Source organism: Gorilla gorilla, chromosome 21 (assembly GCF_029281585.2).
Source record: "Gorilla gorilla gorilla isolate KB3781 chromosome 21, NHGRI_mGorGor1-v2.1_pri, whole genome shotgun sequence".
Classification (NCBI taxonomy): Eukaryota; Metazoa; Chordata; class Mammalia; order Primates; family Hominidae; genus Gorilla; species Gorilla gorilla.
In genome coordinates this window covers 26,299,220-26,319,897 of record NC_073245.2, presented here as the reverse complement: position 1 = coordinate 26,319,897, position 20,678 = coordinate 26,299,220, and the positions used below count along the sequence as shown (strand labels likewise).

General features: G+C 37.8%; 1 protein-coding gene across 4 annotated transcripts in view; it reads left to right on the top strand.

Annotated features, from left to right (window-relative positions):
- Nucleotides 1-20,678, top strand: part of KIF16B (kinesin family member 16B) — a 302,297-nt gene that overhangs the window by 249,848 nt on the left and 31,771 nt on the right. For all 4 annotated transcript variants that reach the window (XM_055373559.2, XM_019017553.4, XM_019017552.3 and 1 more), the window contains one exon: nucleotides 9,716-9,799. In XM_055373559.2, coding sequence (XP_055229534.2) covers nucleotides 9,716-9,799 — 84 coding nt within the window. The remainder of the gene's footprint in view (nucleotides 1-9,715; nucleotides 9,800-20,678) is intronic.

Sequence of the window (20,678 nt, the reverse complement as noted above, 5' to 3'; positions counted from 1 at the left end):
CCGAATTGCAAAACAAGCTTGCCATTATGCTTTTCTTAGGCCTAAGAAATATGCTATTGTAATCCTCATTTGTTTGTTTGCTGTGTTTTACTCTACATAACCAAATTTCATAATGAGACAAAGTAGGCCATAGGGCTGTTGTTAAGCTCTCCTTCAGCATTCTCTAGGCCTATCATATCTGTCACAAATATCCAATTTATTTGACCTCAGTCATCATTTTTAACTTTAATACACAGTTTTCCCATAAGAGCTCAAATATCTTTGCATCATTTCCCACTCCTGCTGTAAGGATAATAGTATAACAGGAAAAGATGCCATTTTAAGGGTTTTCTCATGAATACTGCATTTCTGTTTGTGTCTGTCCTTTTTCTGTTCTACAACCTCTTGAAAAAGTAATATGTTTCATTATTATATCAGGCCCCATTTTCCTTCTGCACATCTGAGCCTTACTTCAAATGAGAATACTGTGAAGATTTCATAGGAAGTAAGATACCTTCCTCAAAAGCAGTATAGCCAAGATAACAGGTAAAATATCTCCATGGTATCTAAAGTGTTACTTCTAACGCTGTGTAGGGAGATTTTAATCATCAGCATCTGAGTTATAGAATTTCAGAACTGAAATGAAACTTAAACATCTTGGTTCAATTTCTTCATTTTCACGATGATGAAACTAGGAACTAGAGAAGTTTTTATACATTGCTCCAGATTATACAACCAGCTATTTGCTAAGCTGAGACTTGAAATCCAGTTGCCCCAAATCTTAGGTTATTAAAAGAAAAAGACATATGGTGTTAATTTAACTCTTCCATTAAATTTGTAAAAAGAATAATCATTTTTTCTGTTTCTATAAAAATGATGCATGTTCATTTATAAAAATTTTGCATAATACAAGGAAATATAAGAAAAAAAGGAACAGATTATCCCAAAATGATTCTATAAATATGATTAATGTTACCATTTAATGAACATTATTTTAAGTATCTAAATGAATAGGCACAGATAAGAGGATGGAGATGTAGACTGACAAAAAAGAAATTAAAATCGAAGAATAGGGAAAAGAGTGAAATAACTTTATGACATTGTGTTTATTCTAGATATGCTATTTTTAAGTGTAAACATTACATTTAATTTTACTTGAACAGAAGTGAAAGAAAATGAAAACTGAAGAGATTGCTGAACTTCAAATTAAATTTTCTTCACCACATGATATATTGTCTCTAAAATATATGTGAATCTAAGATTATTTTTAAAATTGAAATGTTAAGGTCACTAGTTTTCAAATGATGTGTTTCCATTTTATAAATTACCAAGTGGCTCTTCTAACAGAGATAAAATTATTTTCTCCCACCTACCAATTTTTTTAAGTTATATTCTGAGATCTTTACATTGTGCTATCTTGTGGTTGGATATTTTTGGTCATTCAGTATGTTTTTGAAAGATGCACCTGGATGTGTTTTATCTGAGTTCTTATCTGCTTCAGAATGTGTATTTGTGGCACTTGAAAGACCCTTTGGTTAGATATAAACTTTTTGGGTCACATTTCTTTTATCACATTTTATTTTGTGTTGTTATTTTCTCCGCTCTGTGTGCTGCGTGCTAATCTGTTTTTATTGTGCTTGTTCTGCACTTGTTCCTTCTACTGGGGCTTTCATTCCCATCGTGTTTTTGTTTCTTCCACCTCTTTCTTAAGTCCTGCTGGCTCACATTTTTTTGTGGAAGGAAGGAGGGTGCAGAGGCACTGATTTTTTTAAAGTTTTTCTATTTTCATTTTAGAATAGCTTTAGACTGTGTTTTTGCCTTTTAATTTGCCTTGTAATATTTTGTTGAAAGCTAGACACGATATGTTGGGTAAAAGGAATTGAGGTAGATTGATTTTTAGTGTGAGGTTTTATGTTTATCTGGCTAAGATATAGGCTAGGTTTATTGGTTGATGTAGATGTGGTGTCAGAGGCTAAAATTTCCTGTAGTGCCCTTGTTTTTGTCTTCCATTGTTGTCTTTGGGCTTTCCTGGAGTCTTTTGAAATAGGGTCTGAGGCTTACAGTTATTTCAGCTGTAATCCCTGTTACACAGCAGCCCCATGATGTGATGGTAAGGTATGGTGAGAGGAAGCCTTCTATAGTCCTAGGGTAGTTTGCAGTCTTTTCATGAGCCTGCGTTGAGTGTTTCACTTAGCCCTGGTCGGTTAGGCTCTGGTAAAACCTAAGGTAGTTAGGTTCTGGTAAAACACTTTCTCTTAAGAGCAAGCCTTGTGAAGGAGAACAGAGAGCTCTGGGAATATTTAAAAATGGTTACTTTTTCCTTCCCCTGCTCAATCCCTAATGTCACAGTGAGAACACATCATTTGAAAACTAGAATCCAACTTCACAGTGAGAACCTGGTGGGGCTCCTGGAAGTAAAACTCTCAAAAGTGTGGAGACCTTCCTCATGACTGGCCCTCCTCAGAGATTTTAACAATCACACTAGTCTATATTTGAGCCTCCAGAGATTCTGGAATTACTGTTTATAGTGTTTCTACCAATACTGGCTCTAGCAGCAGGCCTCAGTGCCAGGCTGAGTTATGATTCTCTGTGTCCACCTGTCTGTCTCTGCAGTCTGAGGGCAGTAGTTTGCCCTGTGATCTCACTTCTCCACTGGATCTAAAAAGAGTTGTTGATCTTCATTTATTTTTCAACTTTTTTCTTGTCATGAGGACAGGAGTAACTTTTCAGCTCCTCGTGTGTAGGATCAGAAACCAGAAGTCCTATTTTAGAATACTTTTAGATTTATAGAAAAAAATCTGAAGATAGTACAGAGTTCTCATATACCATACTCAGTTTCCCCTAGTATTAACATCTGCCATTAGTATAGTACATTTGTCATAACTAGTGAACCAATACTGGTACATTATTAACTAATGTCTATACTTTATTGATATTTTCTTAGTTTTTACCTAATGGCCTTTTTCTGTTCCAGGATCCCACCCAGGACACCCCATTATATTTAGTCATTACGTCTCCATAGGCCCCTCTTCACTGTGACAGTTTCTTATACTTGCCTTGTTTTCAGTGACCTTGACACTCTTGAGGAAGACTTGTTATGCATTTTTGGGAGGGAGATCACAGAGGTAAAAATGCCATTTTTATCATATCATCTCAAGGATATATACTATCAGTATGTCTCACCACTGTTGATACTTGATCACGTGGCTGAAGTTTCTCTACTGTAGAGTTGCTTGTTTTTCTTCGTTTCCACACTGTATTATTTGGAAGAAAGTCACTATGCATGGCACACATTTCAGGAGTGGGGAAATAATGGGCTACTTTCTTGAGGGTGAAACATCTACATAAATTATTTGGAATTATTCTGAAGTGATAGTTGAGCTACCCATTTATTTATTTAATTCTGTCATTCTATTTTGGGTTACCCACCAATACTTTATTTTATTTTTCAAAGTGAATCTGAATCCCCCATTTATTTATTTATTCAATTATTCTAGTTTGGGTTATCCACCAATACTTTTTCTTTTTAATTTTCTTTTTCAAATTGTCTCAGCTTTGGCCACTGGGAGCTCTTTCACTTGATGTCTGTGTTCCTTTGAGACACCATGTCTTGTGTTTTTGTTTTCAAGCCCTTCGTGCTTTCTGGCGCCATAGGTTGCTTCAGGCTCATCGTGTATATTCCCTGCCCCATCCTGGAATCAGCCGTTTCTCCAAGAACTGGCTCGCTTTGCTTCCTCTTTATTACCCTTATTTTCTCTTCTTTCAATGTGTGTGTTATTTACTTCTTTGGGCTCTATTTAGAGATGGATTTTGTGGTTCCTACGTGACTATTAATTCTCTGAATTCCTCCTGGGTAGCTGTGGCTGATCCCACTTACGGTGTATCCTCTTGAGCTGCCTTTTGCTTATGTTTCATTCAATGTCACCTCACCTCACCCTTTTTACACATAGTTTCAGTTTTGGTTCCTTCTAATTATTTCTCATCTTTAAGGGAAGTGGACTAATTGTTGTGGGAAAACACCAGTACTTTGTGGGAGCAAGGAGGGGCAGAAGCTGGGGAGGAGGAGGGCAGCTATGGCATGCGCAGACCACTTAGAATTGTCCTGAAACTGTTTTCACCAATTTTTTCCTTCACTTTGAGACACATCTTCTCTTGTTTTCTGGTTCATGGGGGCTGTGGAGTTGCTGGCTGTGGGCAATAAAGCCAAACGCTTGCTCTCTGGCGTCTCCCGCCTCTGTCGCTGGAGACAGGGACTTCCCCAGGCTCCTCCTCTCACAGCCCCTGCTCGCCTTCCTCCTTGAGTGGAATTGCATCCTGATCTTTTTCTCATCCCCATATTTAGCATGGGCAGAATGCAGGTGAGGGTGAGGGTGGCAGGCCACCCTTGTCTCCCGTCATCTCTTCTCTCTGTGATGGTCTTCTGGATGCTGCTGCCTGGCCGACAGTTTGAGCTGTGGTGGTTTCCCAGTTCAGAGACAGTGTTTGCGGTAGTAGCAGTGCTTTTGAAGAAGGTGAGAGGAACAAATCGAGTCATTGCTCCACCATCTTTAACCAGAATGGTTTCACCAATTTTTATGGTTTTGCAGAAAGATTATTTTTGGTGCAGTCACGCTTTTCAACATGAGACTCTCTCCAAAAAAGTTGTAAGGGGAAATGATGATGCTTGTTCTTTACGAAAATGAAATCTTACAGAAAGAAAGAAATTCTTTTTCCTCCATTACTGAATCCCAAGTATCTTGAACATTTTTATGTAATTCAGAAATACTTACCTGAGACGCTTTAGAATGTAGTTGTTGAGAGGAATATATAGAATTTCAGGGACTTTAATTTCTTTAAATATAGGACACTGTATCTCCTTTGTCAGAGGCTACAGAGGAAATCCAAGAGGAGTCTCTCCACCTACAGATTGTCATTCACTGTTACTGACAGTACTTCTCATGAAAATCAAAACTAGAATATCTGTTCTGTTAGAAAAATGAGGCAATAAAAATGAAAATGTGTAAATATAAAGTACTTGAGAGGGAATGAAAATGTTCAGATAATATTTCTGATTTAATTTTAAACTTTTTATTTAACGTGAGAAATCAAATAAAAGATGTTGGTGTGTGGGGGACATGAGTAGAGAGGTCAGGGACAATTCAGAATCACGTCTTCTCTGAACCTTTCTTATATTCTTAATTTGTTGGAAGTGTTACATTTCAGAAAACAGCGCTTTCAGCAAAACGGAAAAGGTTTTTTGGTGTTCGGTTGTTTTCTTTGGTCTTCCAGGCACAGTTATTTGTCCTGACCAGTGTCTCTTTTGATCTTGGTAAATTGTCCATTTTTTAAAACTATTTAGGCAGTTTAAATCATTTACACTTCAGGAATGAAACCTACAGAGAATTGCTTTTGTTGATCTATTTTGAAATAAATGAGGCAGTAGCTTTGCACTTGTGGAGAGAAAAAAAAGTCCAGCCCTCTTCTGTACTCTGGCCATCTAACCCGTGGTAAGAGGTTTAGCTATATTATTATTTTAGGAATGAAGTGGTAATTCCTGCCCCTGCTCCCCACCTTCTTCATTCCAGTCATTCAGCAGGTCAGCATCAGGGCCCTCATTTTTCAGAGACTCCTTTATTTGAGCTGAGGAAGCCCATCCAAGTAAAGATGATGCTTTTTTTTTCTTTTTGGAAGATGGACTTAGGAATGTGACTATAATATCTTCTATGTTAGCTATTATTGTTCTCCAAATGGCCTCCTGTGCCACCTGCCCTGCTATCCCAATGCTTTCACTATTTTAATGTAGTATGTTTTAAAATATAAGATACTTCTAGTTTTTTGTTTTACTTTTGAGTGCCTTAAGAAAAATATTCTTTTGAAATGGATTGGCTTAGGTATAGCTGATCAGCAACCATCAAATGAGATATTTTACTTGGCAGATAACGCAGCTGATGGAAAATGAAGTGACCCTAGCAGTCGCTTAAGTGTCGAAGTTTTATGCAGGATTTAGATAGATGAAATTGCTGATACTCAACAGTTTTTAACTTACAGAACTGGCAATTTCATCTTGTCCAACCTGAGCTTATAGATAGCAAGGCCTAAGTGGCACTGTTAGGATTCTCTAAAGAGGAGACATGGAGGTGGTTTCTACTATATCAGAGGGAAGGGATTCACTCACGTTGCAGTTGAAGCTGTTTCCGATGGAAACATCATTATATTAATGGGGGCATGTTTTTCCTATACTTTACATTATGGCCTTGGCTTTCTTCTTTGGCTTGTTCATGTCCCAGCCCCACCTATAGGACCTGGGCCCATTAGCTCACATTTCTATCATGAGCCACATTGGAACTTTTGCAGCTGTTCCTTTTCTCCATCCTACCCATACTTTATTGTAAGGATAGCTACCATTATTCTTAGTTTTTACTTGGAGAGGGGTAAGATGATAGTTGCTAACTAACTTTTGTATGTCCTGGAATGGACTTCTGGGGAGCTCCGGCCCCATCCTGCTTCCTGCTGTTCTCCACTGCACTGCTGACCCTGGGCAAGGGTGCAGGTCCTCAGCAGGGTCCCGTTGACAACTCTTGTTGGAACTGTTGATGACTGCCTTGGAGTGGTATGTTCATGTTTCTGGTTACATACACTTAGGAGGAATCACTCTTTTTCATCTTTACCCTAGATCCCCAAAGACTTTGCAACAGTATCTTTCATGCACTGCAGACGCTCCTTACAGCTTTATCCCGAGAGGCCTGGAGTCAGTCCTGACTTTGGCCCCATGACTCTGAGCCTTTCCAAGTCACTTAGCTCTGGGCTTGGGTGTCTTCAACTCTAAAGTCAGACAGTTAGTTGAGTATCATGGTCCTGTGATTATAGGCCTGAAAGTCACTTAGAATTGGCCTTTTCCTCCTAAAATCTGAACAACAGTGTTGCACATAATTTACACATAGTTATTTCACAGGCTGAATATTAATAGCACAGAGTGCTTGCCTCCATCTGGGTCTGGAGAGGGAACGCCACTGTTGACTAGTAGGAGATGTGAATGCTTGCTCCCTCCCTGCTTCCACTGCCTAAAGTCCTTTTATTGCATGACTTCTGATTGAGCATGTGAGTGTGACTATAAATTTCCCCTGACAGAAACCACATCACCTCATCAGCCACATAAGAAAATGACAAAACAACCAACTGTGAAAGCATGCTTGCCAAGCTTTCAGCACCACAGCATCGGGGGAAGCGGGAGGCACGTTTGTACTGGAGGAGATGGAAGCTGGAGGGAGCCAGAAGATGAGCTCTTCTTGTACCTGTCTTCTCTGAGCTGCAATGTGGGGGGAGTGTGTTTGTGCCAGTGAGTCCAGGTTCCGGAAAACCCTTTGCTCCTTGAAGCCATGTCACTATGGCTTCCCAGCGGATGCAGAGAGGCCACAAGAGAATGTGGGCGTGCCACTTGCTCAGTAATTATCAGATCTCTGACAGCTATTAATATAGCTGAAATCCAGTCACTAAATCTTCACGGAATCCTTTTAAAGTTTGGTTTCATTTTCTGTGGTTTTATTTCGGCAGAGAATACTCGGGCTCAGAGAAACGTAGCTAGTAAGCTGGTTAGTGGTCAAGCCAAGATTCAGACTGGGTCTGTCTTGCCTCAGTGCCCATGGTCTTTCACTTTACCTTGAACTGATTTTAAAGTTGGATGTCAGCCAACTAAACATTGGTGAGAAACAGAGATGGGGAAACCCATCCCTTGGTGTTACCTTCAACCCACTCCAAGGTTTCTCTGCTTTGGTAGAAAGAACACTAGGGGGAATGAGACAAACATCTGCCCAACTTCAATCAACTTTTAAGAAAGGCTATAAAGTCATCAAAGACACCTTTAAGAGAGTGAAAAGGGAGAATTATTCTTACTTGAGGAAAAGGCAGACAACGAATTTAAAAATTGACAAAAGAGTTGAACAGACACTTCCTAAAAATGACTAACCAGATGTCAATGAGCAGGTGAAGAGACGTTTGACAACATCAGTCATCAGAGAAATGCAAATATGAACCACAGTAGACATGACCCACCAGCATTGCTAAGAAGGACGACCACTGTACCAAGTGCTGGTGAAGATCTAGAGCAACCACATCTCTCAGTCACTTCTGATAGGAGTGTCAGTTACTAAAACTGTTTTGGAAACCATTTGATAGTTTCAAATACAGCTGAACACACACACACTCTATAACCCAGCATTTCCAACACGTAAGAGTATGACTATCAGAAATATGTACGTATGTTTATCAGAAGATCTATAGGAAAGTGATCATAGCAGCACAATTCTAGTAACCACAAACTGGAAACTAACAAAAAGCCCAACAGCAAGATAATGAACAAATACATTATGGAATGTTCACATGGTGGAATACTGTACCGCAGTGAAAATGAGCAAACTATTGCTACGCATAACAGCATGGTTGGATCTCACAAACATGATGCTGAACAAAAGGAGGTAGACACAAAAGAGTTCATACTGTATGACATCTTTTGCATGAAGTTCAAAAGTAGGAAAAACCAAGCAATGCTATTGTCATAGTGTCAGGCCTGCGTTAACTTTTGTAGGGGTGAGAGGGAGTGCCTGGAAGGGAGCAAGTGCAGTTCTGGGGGTGCTGGCAGTGTTCTGTTTCTTGATGGGAGTGCTGGTTACACAGTGTGTGCAGATTTTGAAAATACATCCAGTTCTTCCCTTGTGATATGTGCACTTTTCTGTATGTATATTATACTTTAATACTATGTTTTAAAAGTATTATATATACAGATGCTAGTCTTTAATTCTTGACTCCCACTGTGGCAATATAAATTTAAATCAACTTAGTGATTTGCATAGGCATAAAATTGGAATTTTGTGACATATTGTGCCCTACATTGTGGGAGAAATGCTCATTTTTTCTTGGTAATGCTTCATTGGCTTCAATTTGTCTGGTCCTGACAAATTGAGAAAGGAAGGAAATAGTGAATTCTGCAACTGCAGCAATTATTGCTACTTAGCATTTATTCAGCCAAGGCAACACTGGCTAGTTGGATTCTCATCAGATTATAGAATCCTGTCTTGCCTGGGAATCTGTAGTAAAACTTACTGTTTATAATTTTTGTACATTCAAGAAGAAAAGCATAAGAGAAATACTATGAAATGCTAAGATCAGGCTAAACGAAATCTGAACCTTCATTTTTAGGAAACAAGGTGAAAAGATGGAAAGAGAAGTCCTCTTTTCACATGGGCAGTCTTCATTCACAGTGGTAACTGAAAAGGCAGTACTGAATATTTAGAGAACCTTAGCAATAGTCTGAAAATGATTTTATAAAATGTTCAGGTAGTGTGTAGGTTGAATTTTCAAATTCTTATCTCAACACAAAACTAATTGGATTCTAGTAAAAAAAAAAGGGGGGGGGGACTGAAAGAAGAACAAACATGTGTTTTAAAAAACAAAAAGTATAAAATACCACCTGGCACAGAGTCTGATATGTCATCTGAGACAGAATGTTGAGAATCAGATTCATTCTTCCATGGAGTTCCCATTGTCCTGTCTTCTCATTTGACCATTGGGGAATCTGACCCAAGGTTGCTTTATCTGTTGAAGGTCACACAGTTGGTGATAAAGCAAGGCAGGACCCACCATCTTTAAACTTTCAGGCTCTTTCTTTTCACCCCATGGAAGAGATTTCAAATAATAGATTAATAATAGCCCAACAATTAACGGGTATGCTATTAATGCATGTCTTTTAAAATGTCTATTTCAGCTTGCTGCCCTTGAATTTCCTCCAAAGAAACTATTTGGAAATAAGGATGAACGTGTGATTGCTGAGAGACGAAGTCACTTAGAGGTAACAGAATTAAGCTGTTTTTCCTCTGTGTATGTAGAAAATGTACCATCTGACCGGTAAGAATTGTTTCTGTTAAATACTATTAAATTTCTTCACAAGTGTGAAGATGCTGCCTCATTAACACAGGAGATGGCAGCAGTAGATTATGAAGATATGATATCAGCTTGTTTAAAATACAAGTCCTTATCTTCCTCTGGTCTAGCGGAACATTTTTCTTATTTTTAAGAAGATGCATTTATTCTAAGGGTTAGGAAGCAGGATGTGAGTGAGAACTAAATATTCACCATAGACAGATGGTATGTGATACAGGATGAGAGTACAAAGCTTGCTGCAAAAACTTGGAATTAATTAACTGAAAATTTATAGTATTACATCATTGTTGCTTTTTCAGGAGAGTTGGAAGCAAAAAGACACATACCTATTTTAGTCATGGGTAGGTTTCATTTGACTTATTTTAACTTAATCTTCCAAGCCAACTACATGTAGAACTCTGGTTTAACACAAGTGTTGTTTTTCTGACTGCCTCACTGCCAATGCACATTGTTGACTGCTTTATCTCGTTTGTATTTCTTTTTTGGGATATAGTTGCTTATTTGGTTGGAGATGCTAATGAGGCTGAGTCTTTTCACTAAGGCAGGGACCAGTTGTTTTCTTTAAGAATGGTGAAAACATGATCATGGCTAGTCCTTGCTTGTTGGCCACTCTCTTGCCATTGTGAACCACTGAGGCAGACAAGGGACAGAAGTGCAAATAGCTGATGACGACCTAGTGTTAGCAAGCTTTCAGGGAGACTCTCAGAGTTCCCCTTGCTACTTCATTTGTTTTTGTTTTTGTTTTTGTTTTGTTTGAGACGGAGTCTCGCTCTGTTGCCCAGGCTGGAGTTCAGTGGCACGATCTCAGCTCACTGCAACCTCCACCCCTCAGATCCAAGCAATTCTGCTGCCTCAGCCTCTGAGTAGCTGGGATTACAAGCGTGCGCCACCATGCCCAGCTAATTTTTATATTTTTAGTAGAGACGGGGTTTCACCATGTTGGCCAAGCTGGTCTCGAACTCTTGACCTCATGCCATCCTCCCGCCTCCATCTCTCAATGTGCTGGCATCACAGGCGTGAGCCACTGCGCCCAGCCCTTTGCTACTTCTTTTAAGAGTAATAATAATAAGACCTACTGGAAATAAAGTCAAATAAGGAAAGTCCTGAGAGAGCCCTTTCTGGATTGTGAAGTGCTGTATAAAAAGTAGGTATTCTCATTGCTGGTGACAGCCAGTTAAAATTGGCTGCCCATGGCATGCACTTAATGCCACTGAACAAGGATTAGGGAAATATCTAGAGGCTGGAGGTTCCCGTGAGAGCAGAAGGAGAGAAGTGGGAGCAAAGGAGAAATTGAAGACTGGGAGGTTGTTGTCTATGAGGAGCATTTTAGAGTTTTGAGATATTGAATATAGAACCACTCTGAGAAAAGAGGAGTTTCGGGATACAGCCATGCTTAGAGGCATTTGAGTTAGACTACAGAGTTACACATCTGAAGAAGTAATTCAACCTAGAATGGCATGATCCTGATACCCAACTGAAGAATCTGTGTTCAAGGAAAAGATTATTGCAGTGAGTCTGCTTGATCAAGTTTTCTCAAAGGTTTAATTGTATCATACAAAAAAATAAAAAAATTACAGTAGAACTAGGGATGATTTTCTTTACCTAACTCTTCCCTGCCTTCATTAACTAGACCTGCCTTTAATGGAAACATGGAGAATGATGGTTTATAAACTTGTTTTTATATGCCAACAGAAAATAGATTGTTGTCATCCCTGGCTACTCAGGGCTCTTGTTAAACTCACATGGTGCACAGCTGTGCCATGACAGATTGGGCATTTTGTGTGCCATGCATTTGTGAGCACAGCACTGGGTACCCTTGGTTTTCCATTCCAACTTCCTGACTTAGAGCAAAGTTCAGGGCACTCTTTCATTGTTAATGCTTTCAGGTGGAACCTATGTTTGTCCTTTTGGCATCTGCTGCTTCATCACTGAACCCTTCGAAACCATCAGCTGTTGATGAGCAGAGTTTTATGTTAATGTCTCTGCCTAGGCAAGGAACCCTTCCTTCCCTTGGCTGTGACTGTTATTTATCTGTGGCATTATCCTCTAGAGAACAGCTTCCATATGGAAATAAGCACTTACTTTTGAAATTTAATGCATTTCACCTAATGTTGACTGTTAAATCTTAGAATATTATCTTCTTTTCAAGGAGCAAGTATAAGTAACCTTCACTTTAATAGAAAGTTAATCTGAGATTCTCGAGTTAATTCCCTGCGACTATTTTCATATGAAAATCATATGAAAATCAACTTAGTTATTTTCCCCGAACTTCCCATTTAATTCAACAAACATTCATTTAATTCCTTACTACATGCTGGAGACAGTGGTAGGTGTTACATAGAATACAAAGACAAATGAGATATTTCCTTTCCTCTAAGTGTGTATGTTTAAATTCCTATATGAAACTTTACCTAGTCATATATATAAATACATAAACACATATGGATTCAAGTAGGACACATCTGCACTAGCTGATAAATGTGATGTCTGCTTAAAAGAAGTTATCCAACTGATTTTTAATATCCAGAAATGCAACTTTCTGAACCTCACCATGATATAGCTGTATAAAATAGTGTTTTAAATAGGCATTCAATTGTGTTTTGATCTTCCATTAAGATATTTCTAAGATTTGGACCTTGTATTTGAGTTGATTAGCAAAAAGTGTAAAATGTTTTCATGTTAAAGACATAAACACCATTTTGGCACTCTGAAGTTATAAAAGTTAAGTCTGTTAAAATATTTATTTTTAGAAATGATGGATAGGAACAGAAATTTCTCACTGTCGTCAGATGTTTTGGAGATTAATTTTTTTTACCTTGGAGCAAGGAGCATTGTTTATGTGTCTGGTGGTGGGTGGTGATAGTGTAGGGGCTGGAAATTGTAACATTTAACATATTGCACCACATAAAGGCAAGAGTAAGAATGTGACGATGGTAAGATAGTAAGTAGAGGAGTATAAATTGGGTCATAAGGGCTCATCTCATTGCCAAACTTCTATCTGCTCCACTGATACCTAGCCAACTTTGGTTTGTAGCTGGAGCCAGTTTTTTCAGAATCTGGCTAATAATTGCTTTACATCTCATGCTCAAATGCTCCCAGCATTTTTGTTCAAAAAGAACTATAGAATCTTTGAAGATTTCTAATGTGGGTAGATCTCCCTACACTGCCATCCTGGCCCAGCTCAACCAGTTCAATGTAACTGTGCATGTTGTGGGCAGACTCTGCCCTCAGTCAGTCAGAGGCTTCTGCTAACAACACTCCTCATATGTGACATGCTTCCCAGGCTCCAGACATTCCTTCCGGTAGCCCTGACAGCTGCCTGGGAGACATGTGTTGTCAGATAGAGCAGTGGAGGTAACAGGAAAAGAATGTACCCAGTCTCTGATGTGTTAATTTGAGCAAAAGGTGCTTCTTAATGTATTTTCAGTGAGATAGCATAACTCAGGTCAAGCCATTAGAAACTGCCATCGTGTTGTAGACCAGAAATGGTGGAATATCAGCAATTTCATATGCTTCACATAGTGCCTGCTTTCCCACATCTGCTTGCTGTTTATTAAGGCCAAGCATGAGTGGAAAATGCTTATGATATCCTGTCATACATTCCTCACAACCAACTTGGTGAGTTCTGCCATTATCTTCATCTTACAGGTGAAGGCCTATGTCTTGGGGAGGAGAAAGAGGGTCACAAAGGTAGTAAGTGGCCAAGCCACAGTTCATACTCAGTTGTCTTTTAGAACAAACCCCTTCTTTTAATCAGCATACTCTTAAGTTTGGAATGGAGTTGGTTCTTACTGTAAAGAAAGGCCATTGCTGTTGAAAAAAGTCACCTCCCAGTGTTATCACTACAGTGTTAACTAAGATCCACTGTCTAATTATTTATTCTTAAATGCCATTCCAGTTATTCAGCAATTATTGGGCACCTACTCTGTGCCAAGCAGTGTTCTAGAACTGAAGAAACTAGTTAATAACACAAGCCCCTTTCCTCATCTCTTAACTAACCATGACAGTAACGATGGCTTTTATTTATAATCTTATTTTCATTGTTTAAGGAAAGATGTTTATTGTGATTGTTAACTTCAAATATTCACTTTGTGAGTAATAAAAGTTTCTGAATCTCTGTTGCTTACAGCTTTGTTTATTTATGAGATGTCACATTGTTCTTGTGCAGATTTAAGAGTATGTCAAATTCATTAAAGTATAAAAAAGGATATTTTACGTGAATTACTGAAAAATATAAGCTTAGAAATATCTTTAAAGACATTTTTATGGCTTTAAATATTGTACATATTATATAAAATATACATATATAATATACACACATACGTAGTATATAAATATGTATATCCAAATGGATATCAAATTGAGTTCTAATAAATGTAGTATATAGTATTTCTTAACCACGGGCCTGAAACATCTGAAGTTGAACCATATGGTTCTAGAATATTCTATTTCTCGAACTGCCAGTGGTAAAGGACCAGGTACTTAATTCCATCACTTATCAGTACTTTTGCACAATGAATGACAATTAATTACAAGAAAAAAATAAATAAAAAGGACATACAAAATAGAAGCACAATTCTTTTCTTTATTATATGTAGATTCAACAGACATAAAATTAGTTAAATTGCAGTAAAAGTGTCTGAAACATGGACCACACTTTGAGTAGCACTGCTTTGGAACATTCATGAAACCTCACCTCTACTTCTCTAAGACTCCTGTCACTTTTTACATGTATCAGAAGCTATGTTTATGTCTCACATCTTCCCTGCTGTGCTCTTCAATACCTGAAGTTGGCAGAATTGATGTCTAATTCAATTCCTAATCTCCCATTATACTTCGCACATGCTTCACCTTCACTGAATTATCAGAAAATCTGCCCAAATTAGCCCCAAGTTAATGAGTTTTCTGTTTTATTTTTGTTCATTGATGAAAGGTGCATTTTGGGCTATTAATTTCAGAGAACATTATTATCTCCTTGGAAATATTTCTACTAATCATTTTAATAATCTGTCATTTCAAGGAGTAACTATAATTAATGAAAAAATGAAATCCTCTAAAACCACAAAACTTTCCAGAATAATACAATCACTTTTGGAAGTAAGAAGCTGAGCCATCCTAGGAAATTTTCTTCAAAACTGCCTAGAAAACTGGAGCAGCCAGCAGCTGAAATCTACCTCTTCTGTCCCCATTTTCATCTCTTTAGCTTGAGCATTAAGATAGATCGAAAGAAATGTGATAGCTAAGAGTGTGGACCTTGGAGCAGATCATCCTAGTTTTGAGTACTGCTTCTGCTCCTTTGGAATTATTTAATGTCACTGTTTCAGTTTCCTTCTCTGAACAATGAGGATAATAATACCATTTTCCTAGAGTTGTACTGAGAATTAAATGTGATTGCATATACAACACGGAATCTGGTACAAAGAAAAACACTCAAAAATGTTCGTTAGTCCTGTGATGACAGAGATGGTAGAGATGATTGTGGTGGTGGTGATGGTGATAATGATGACAAGGAAAATGATGGAGCCTTATGGTGCATTTCAGAGCTGTTTTAAGAGCCAGGGGAAGGCAAAAGAGCACCACTCCCCAGCAATCATGAAATGTAACAATAGCAGTATCTCAGTTTGTTGCATTTACTTGCAAAGTCAATGACAGCAGAGACACTAAAATCGTGTCACTATTCTTATTCTTGATGATTCCTGGAAGATACCGGAACTCTTGCTGTAATACCAGCCTGTCTTTCAACCTGTAAGATTGTAATCTGAAAAATAAAAATGACTTTCTGAAAGATTTAATCATGGTGGAGCTGTTGTCCAAAACGATAAAGATTAGAGGCATAGGATCATTATATTCCAGATTGACACAGTGTTATTTACAGCTACTTAGTTCTCTTGGCATGTCTACCAGGTCATTGACTGCAAGACTGCCCACTGTGAAGTCCCCGGCTGACTTGGTGTATGCCCTGGACTTCTGCCTGTCAAAGAAATAGATAAGTATCAATGAGTTTCAGCCAAAAAATCCCAGGAATACATCTGGGATGTATTTTAAAGCAATGTTAGATTTATTGATTTACCACAGCAAGGAAGAACCATGTGAACCACAGGAACCATGCAAGCTTCTCAGTAAGAAGGTATTAAAAGGAAGTTATTAAGAATTTGGACTTGTATTAGGTAATCTGGGGAAGAATGCAGGAAAGCAGGGCTTTGTTCTGGATTGGATGCTGGGGGCAATTCTCTGATTGAGTGTATTAATAATTCTTATCCAGAAAGCAGGAAGAACAGAGTGAGGTTTAAAACATGATTGATAAGCCAAGATATGGAATCAACCTAAGCATCCATTAATGGGTGAATGGATAAAGAAAATATGGTATATATACACAATGGAATATTATTCAGCCTTAAAAAGGATTTGCAGCAATATGAATGGAACTGGAGGTCATTATGTTAAGTGCAATAAGCCACGAACAGAAAGACAAATATTGCATGTTCTCACTCATATGTGGGAGCAAAAAATGTGTATCTCATGGGGATAGAGAGTAGAATGGTGGTTACCAGAGACTGAGAAGGGGATGAAGGTGGGTGAAGAGAAGTTGGTTAATGGGTACAAAAATACAATTAGAAGGAATAAGTTCTAGTATTTGATAATACAGTGTGGCTATTATAGTTAATTATCACTTATTGTATATTTCAAAATAGCTAGAAGATATGAATTGCAATGTTTCTAACACAAAGTAAAGAAAAATGAGTTGATGGATATTCCAGTTACCCTGAAATTAAACACATTTTGTACAGGTATCAACATCACATATAGCCCCAAAATATGTACAACTATAGCATATCAATAAAAAGTATGGTTGATAAAAAGCACTATATTAGCCCAGAAGAGGAAATATTTGATTATATTTGATCACAATGTTCATGTTTTTGTCTTTGATCTGACACTATTATGGAGTGGTCTTTTTTTTTATTTTTAGTTTTTGGGCTTGATCCTTCATGGTCACAGAGTAACTTTGTCTGGCGTTGATATTCTTTGAAATTGTTTGTGGTCCACGGGAGAACGATACAGCTTAGCTGTGAGAATGCCAGGCCGGTTCCTAACTGCTTTTCTTTTATTTTTCTTGCAGTAAAGGGATGCCCAGAGTTTATAGGCATTGTCCTGTCTAACAGGAGATGTTAACTAAGTGAAGAACTGTTTCCAAAATAAAGTCTCGGTAGTTCAAATGACTTATCTGCCAAATACAGGTATTAGTAATGGCTGTCAGTATTGATATATCACCACCACCACCACTCCACGGCCAGCAGTCACCTTTCTGGCTTATTGTGCCTGCAACACACGGCCTAGTTTTTCCTGACTAAAAACACTTTCTCATTCTACTTTAGTTTTATTTTACTCTCAAACCTCGAATTTTCAATAATAGAATTATTTGGTTTAGACATTTTTATAGATTGAGCCTTTTTGGTTTCAAAGTAAATATCCAGAAGTAAAAATCCTAGGATTTCTGAGTTTTCTCAGTCATTTACCTATTGGAAAGATATTAGGCAGTTCTACATTTAATGTTCTTTTCATCTATTCTCTGCTGATCTTACAAAACATATAATAATAGAACCATTATCAAACATAGAGATTAAATAAATACCTCATAGGAAAAACTGTTTTCTTCCTCATTTAGGTTGTTATTTTTTTCTTCTGGTTATCTGGTTATTTACATTAGCAGGAGCTGTTTTCTGTTATTAGTCCATTACCACTATCATCAGCAGCAAAGCATTTTTGAAAGGTGTTATGTTTAGTGGCTGTTGGAGTATTCAAGGAAATTGAACTGGAGTGTGGGGGCTTTTCCATGTTGGTGGCTCTTGGAGTCAGAGAAGCTGAAGATGCTGCAATCCTGAGGCTAATTGCCTGTCAAATCATTTTATACAACAGAAATCCTATGTATATGTGTTAGTGCTTTATGAATGCACCAATGAGCGAGAGTCTCCAATTGGAGGGTATGTGGGAAAAATCTCACTTTGGTTTTCATGAGCACTCATTTGGTGTAAGAGGAAAGCAAAATTAAGACAACTATTCTCAAGAATAATAACAACTTCTAAACTCAGATGGAAGTCTAGGGGAGAAAAGGGAGGACTCCCTACACTGTCATCAAACAGTTGTACTCTGCCATTTTTCTCCTTCTTATTCCCCAAATGACATTCAGTATTGAGATGATGGCTAACCACTCAGGGAATCAAAACACACTATAAGCCGAAAGTTGTTCTCCATCTTTGGGCTCCCAGGTTAAACTCTAAGCTGGAAATCAGGATCTTCATTTCTTTACTGATCGTGTTTTTAGTCGGCCAAAACATCTCAGGGCTTGGAATACTGCCCTCAGCTCAGATGTATTCTCCTCAGAGAGGCATGCCCTGCCCACCGAGTAGAAGCAGTCCTGGCCCTAATGCCGTCCACCAGATTTCCCCTGTTATTTCTTGGTCACAGCATTTAGCAGTTGTTGGAAAGTTTTTTGCTTGTTGATTGGTTGGTTTTGTTACAAAGTATTTTATGTTTTATGAGAGCCTGAGTTTGTGAAGACAGGATTCCAGATGCTTCATTCACCTAGAACAGTATCTGCCCGTTAATGTGTCCTCAGTAAATATTTGTTCAGTGTCCAGTTAAAATCGTGTTGAACAGCAAATAGCAGATATTTGTTCTGACAAAAAAATACAAAAAAATTCAAAATGAGAGCACATTTGTAAACATGGGTTTGAGTGCTTGCTCTACCACATTGCAAAATGCCACTGGGCAAGTTATTTAACCCCTCTGAGCATCATTATTCTCAGTGCAAAACAAGGATAAGAACAACTAGTTTTCAGGATTGTTGAGGGGATCAAATGAGAATGGTATGTAAAAAGTACCTAATAGAAAATATAGTCTGTAATATGTCCTCAGTTGATATACAATAAAGTTAAAAGCATACACTATAGAACCATTAGATCTGGTTGTGAATTACTGCTCTGCTACTTAATGACTGAGTAATCTTGGACAAGTTACTTCTCTGTGAATCAGTTTTATTATGCATAAAATGGAAATAATATTACCCATCTTATATAGTTGTAATGGTTAATGAAATAATTCATATAAAATATTTGGATAGGTTCCTGATACATAGCAAACACTAGAAATGATTATTGTTTTTTTAAGCTGTTGCTACTTTGCAGCTGTGTTGTAGTGACTTACAGTATAATTTACAAGTAAACATTTGAAATCCTAGCTTATGCAATAAGACAAGAAAAAATATATACTGATTGGAAAGTAAGACATAAAACTGTGTTATTCACAGGTGACGTGATTGTTTATGTAGATAATTTGAAAGAATTAACAAAGAAAAAAACTCCTGGAATTGATACATGATTGTAGCAATCTCGTAGAATACAAGGTTAATATATAAACATCAATAGCTATTCTATATACCAGCAACAAACAAATGGAATTGGAAATTAATAACATAATACCATTTACTTTAGCATCCCCCAAAACTAAATACTTGTTTATAAATCTAACAAAATATGTACAAGCTCTATATGAGTAAAACTACAAAATTCTGATGAAGGAAATCAAAGACAAACTAATGAAGAGGTATTCCATGTTCATGGGTAGGAAGACTCAACACTGTTAGGATGTCAGTTCTTTGCAAGTTGGTCTATAGATTCAACTCACTCCCAATCAAATTAGGAAGACTGACACTACCAAACTCCAATACTTAATACAAAGCTGCAGTAATCAAGACAGTGTTGTACTGGTGAAAGAATAGACAGATAATGGAACAGAACAGAGAGCCCAGAAATAGATATAATTAATTATCTTTTGCAAAGGAGCAAAGGCAATAAAATGAAGTAAAGATAGTCTTTTCAACAAATAGTCTTTTCAATAAATGGAACAATTGGATATCCACATGCAAAAAAACCAATCTAGACACAGACCTTATGCCATTCACAAAAACTAAACTGGATTATAGGCCTAGAAGTAAAACACAAAACTATAAAATTCCTAGGAGATGACATAGGAGAAAACCTAGATGACTTTGGATGTGGAAATAACTTTTTAGATACAACACCAGTGACATGATTCATAAAATAAATAAGATAGACTTCACTAAAGTTTAAAACTTCTGCTCTGCAAAAGACACTGTCAGGAGGATGAGAAGGGAATCTACAGACTGAGAAAAAATATTTGCAAAAGGCATGTCTGATAAAGGGGTGTAATTCCAAATATACAAAGAACTCTTAAAATTCAACAATAAGAACACAAACAACCTCATTAAAAATAGGCAAAAGAGGCCGAGCATGGCGGCTCGCGCCTGTAATCCCAACACTTTGAGAGGCCGAGGCAGGCAGATCACATGAGGTCAGGAGTTCGAGACCAGCCTGGCCAACATGGTGAAACCCCATCTCTACTAAAAATACAAAAATTAGCCGGGTGTGGTGGTGCATACCTGTAATCCCAGCTACTTGGGAGGCTGAGGCAGGAGAGTTGCTTGAACCCAGGAGGTTGCAGTGAGCCACGATAGCATCACTGCACTCCAGCCTGGGCAACAGAGTGAGACTCTGTCTCAAAAAAAAGAAAACAATGGGCAAAAGACTTGGACAGACATCTCACCAAGGAAGATATACAGAAGGCAAATAAGCATATGAAAAGAGGCTCAATAACATATGTCATTAGGAAATTGGAAATGAAAACAAGATATCATCATACACCTGATAGAATGGCCAAAAGCTGGAACATAAACAGCACCAAATGCTGGTGAGGATGTACAATAAGAA